This window comes from Penaeus japonicus, unplaced genomic scaffold (genome assembly GCF_977035675.1).
Source record: "Penaeus japonicus unplaced genomic scaffold, GWHDUDI00000001_assembly GWHDUDI00000030, whole genome shotgun sequence".
In the NCBI taxonomy this organism is placed as follows: domain Eukaryota; kingdom Metazoa; phylum Arthropoda; class Malacostraca; order Decapoda; family Penaeidae; genus Penaeus; species Penaeus japonicus.
The window spans coordinates 3,246,944-3,249,443 of NW_028234432.1; the positions used below are offsets into that span (position 1 = coordinate 3,246,944).

The 2,500-nt window shown below is 37.6% G+C and overlaps 1 protein-coding gene across 1 annotated transcript in view; it reads left to right on the top strand.

The window, feature by feature from the left end:
• The window catches only part of LOC122261307 (uncharacterized), a 5,805-nt gene extending 4,098 nt beyond the window's left edge, over positions 1-1,707 (top strand). The window contains exons 3-5 of the mRNA XM_086554614.1: positions 333-560; positions 870-1,040; positions 1,412-1,707. Of these exons, the coding sequence (XP_086410740.1) occupies positions 333-560; positions 870-1,040; positions 1,412-1,629 (617 nt within the window). The 3' untranslated portion in view covers positions 1,630-1,707. The remainder of the gene's footprint in view (positions 1-332; positions 561-869; positions 1,041-1,411) is intronic.
• The last annotated feature ends 793 nt before the right edge of the window (positions 1,708-2,500 follow it).

The following is a 2,500-nucleotide window of genomic DNA, read 5'->3' on the forward strand; positions in this document are numbered from 1 at the left end:
TTTATATATTGTATATATATATATTAATATACATATATATATATATATATATATTATATATAATATATTTTATATATATATATATGCATAAACACACATATATTATATATATTATATAGATATATATATATATATATATATATATAAAATATATTATGCTATATATATATATTTATATATATTATTATATATTATTTATATATATATATATATATATGTATATACAGATATATATACAGATATATAGATAGGTAGATAGATATGGATATATACATATTTTCCCTGTGTCCCCGCCCTTCAGTCTCCGTGTGTGCATGTGCGTGTGCCCTCAGGTGCCCAGTACTGGATCGGCGCCCGAACTCTGCCGGAGCTCGAGTTCCCGGAGTGGAAGTGGGCGGACGGGCGCCTGGTGGAAAGTGACGACGAACATTACACCACGATCCCCCAGGCGAAGGAAGGGGACAAGTGCATCATGCTATCGCGCAACGGCACCTTCAGGCTCAAGGCGGCCAGCTGTGAGACCCGGAGGCCCTTCGTCTGCCAGATTCCGTACAGGAAAAGTAGGAACATTTGTACTTCTGCGCGTTTAGTCACGTGTGATTATTGGTCCCTCGAAATTGTTCACACATTTTTTTTTTGTGTATATATATATATACATATTTATATATATTATATATATATATATTATATATATATATAAATATATTATATATATATACATGCATTTATATTATATATATATGATAAATAGATATGTATATATATATATATTTATATATATATATATATATATATATAAATATATATATATATTTATATATATATACACACACGCAGGCATACCCATGTAAAGCCTCCGCCCCCGACAGATTGCCCGAGATCCTACACGGACGTGGGCGGGCGGTGCGTGAAGTTGCACAAGACGCCCGTGGCCTCTTGGCCCGACGCCGACGCCCTGTGCCGGGAGGACGACGCCGAGCTGGCCCGCCCACGCACCGCCCTCGACACCCGCGACTTCGTCAGCCGGCAGCTACAGGCGGGTAAGGAGCGGCCTTGCCAAGGGCCAGTCTTCAGGCTGGATGCGCCCCTTCTATTTGCATTTTCATAAAAGACAACCTCTTCAAACATAAGTTCAAATGTATATATATATATATATATATATATATATATGCATATATACATATACATTTATATATCTATGTATATGTGTACATATATTTTTTTTTTCATATAAATACGAATATATAGGTATATATATTCTATTGTACATATATGTATATATGTGTGCATACACACACACATACACATATACAAATAAATATATATATATATATATATATATATATATATATATATATATATATATAATACACACACACAAACGCACTGTCTAACGGCGCCATCGCCCCAGACTGGCGCGTGTGGATCGGCGGCGAGAGGCGCGAGAAGCGCCAGCGGCGATCCGCGTGGAGGTGGACGAACGGCAGCCCCGTGAGCTTCCCCGACGGCTGGCACCACCGCGACGTGCCCCCCGGGCAGTGCCTGGCACTCCTCGGCGCCGACGACGCCCAGAGCGAGACAGCGGAGTGCGACACCGCCCTGCCCTTCCTCTGCCAGAGGATTGAGTGACGCGCCCGTCGGGAGGCAGGCAGAAGCGGGGGCGCGGGACACACTGTACTAGGAGGATGTATATATATTCTATTTTAACAGTGTTTGTCTTTTCCTCACTTACCGTATGGTTGTACGTGTACATTGAGTGAATACATGAATATATATATATATATATATATATATATATATATATATATATATATATATATATATATATATATATGTGTGTGTGTGTGTGTGTGTGTGTGTGTGTGTGTGTGTGTGTGTGTGTATGTGTGTGTATGTATGTATGTATAAATATATATACATATATGTTTATATACATATGTAAATACATATGAATATATATACATATATACATATATATACATATGTGATGTATATATGTATATATATATGTATATATATGTATATACTTATATATATATATATATATATATAAATATAAATATATATATATATATATATGTGTGTGTCTGTGTGTGTGTGTGTGTGTGTGCGTCTGTGTGTATGAATACATGTGTAATCACAGTTACGACTCTATACACGGTATTTCTGTTAATAAAGTTTCAAAATACCGTATTCACTTATTAGATAATAAAACAGGATCTCCAAAACATATTGCTGGAAGAGCGTAAAGTGCACCTCTGAATTTATATAAAGCGCCCCACTTTCCTCTTATAATAGCAGTACAGTACCCAAGTAGAGAACGACGCAAAGAGCTTTAAGTGGCGCCAATCAGAGTAACACATTATGCACGATGGCCATCATACGCAACGGCCAACTGCACCCAGCCGCCGACACTTGGCAACGGCTCTAAATGCCCTCCCTACTCAGTGTCATAAATGAGGCCCATTTACTGAGCAGTTGTTAGCTTCTTCTGTAGGTT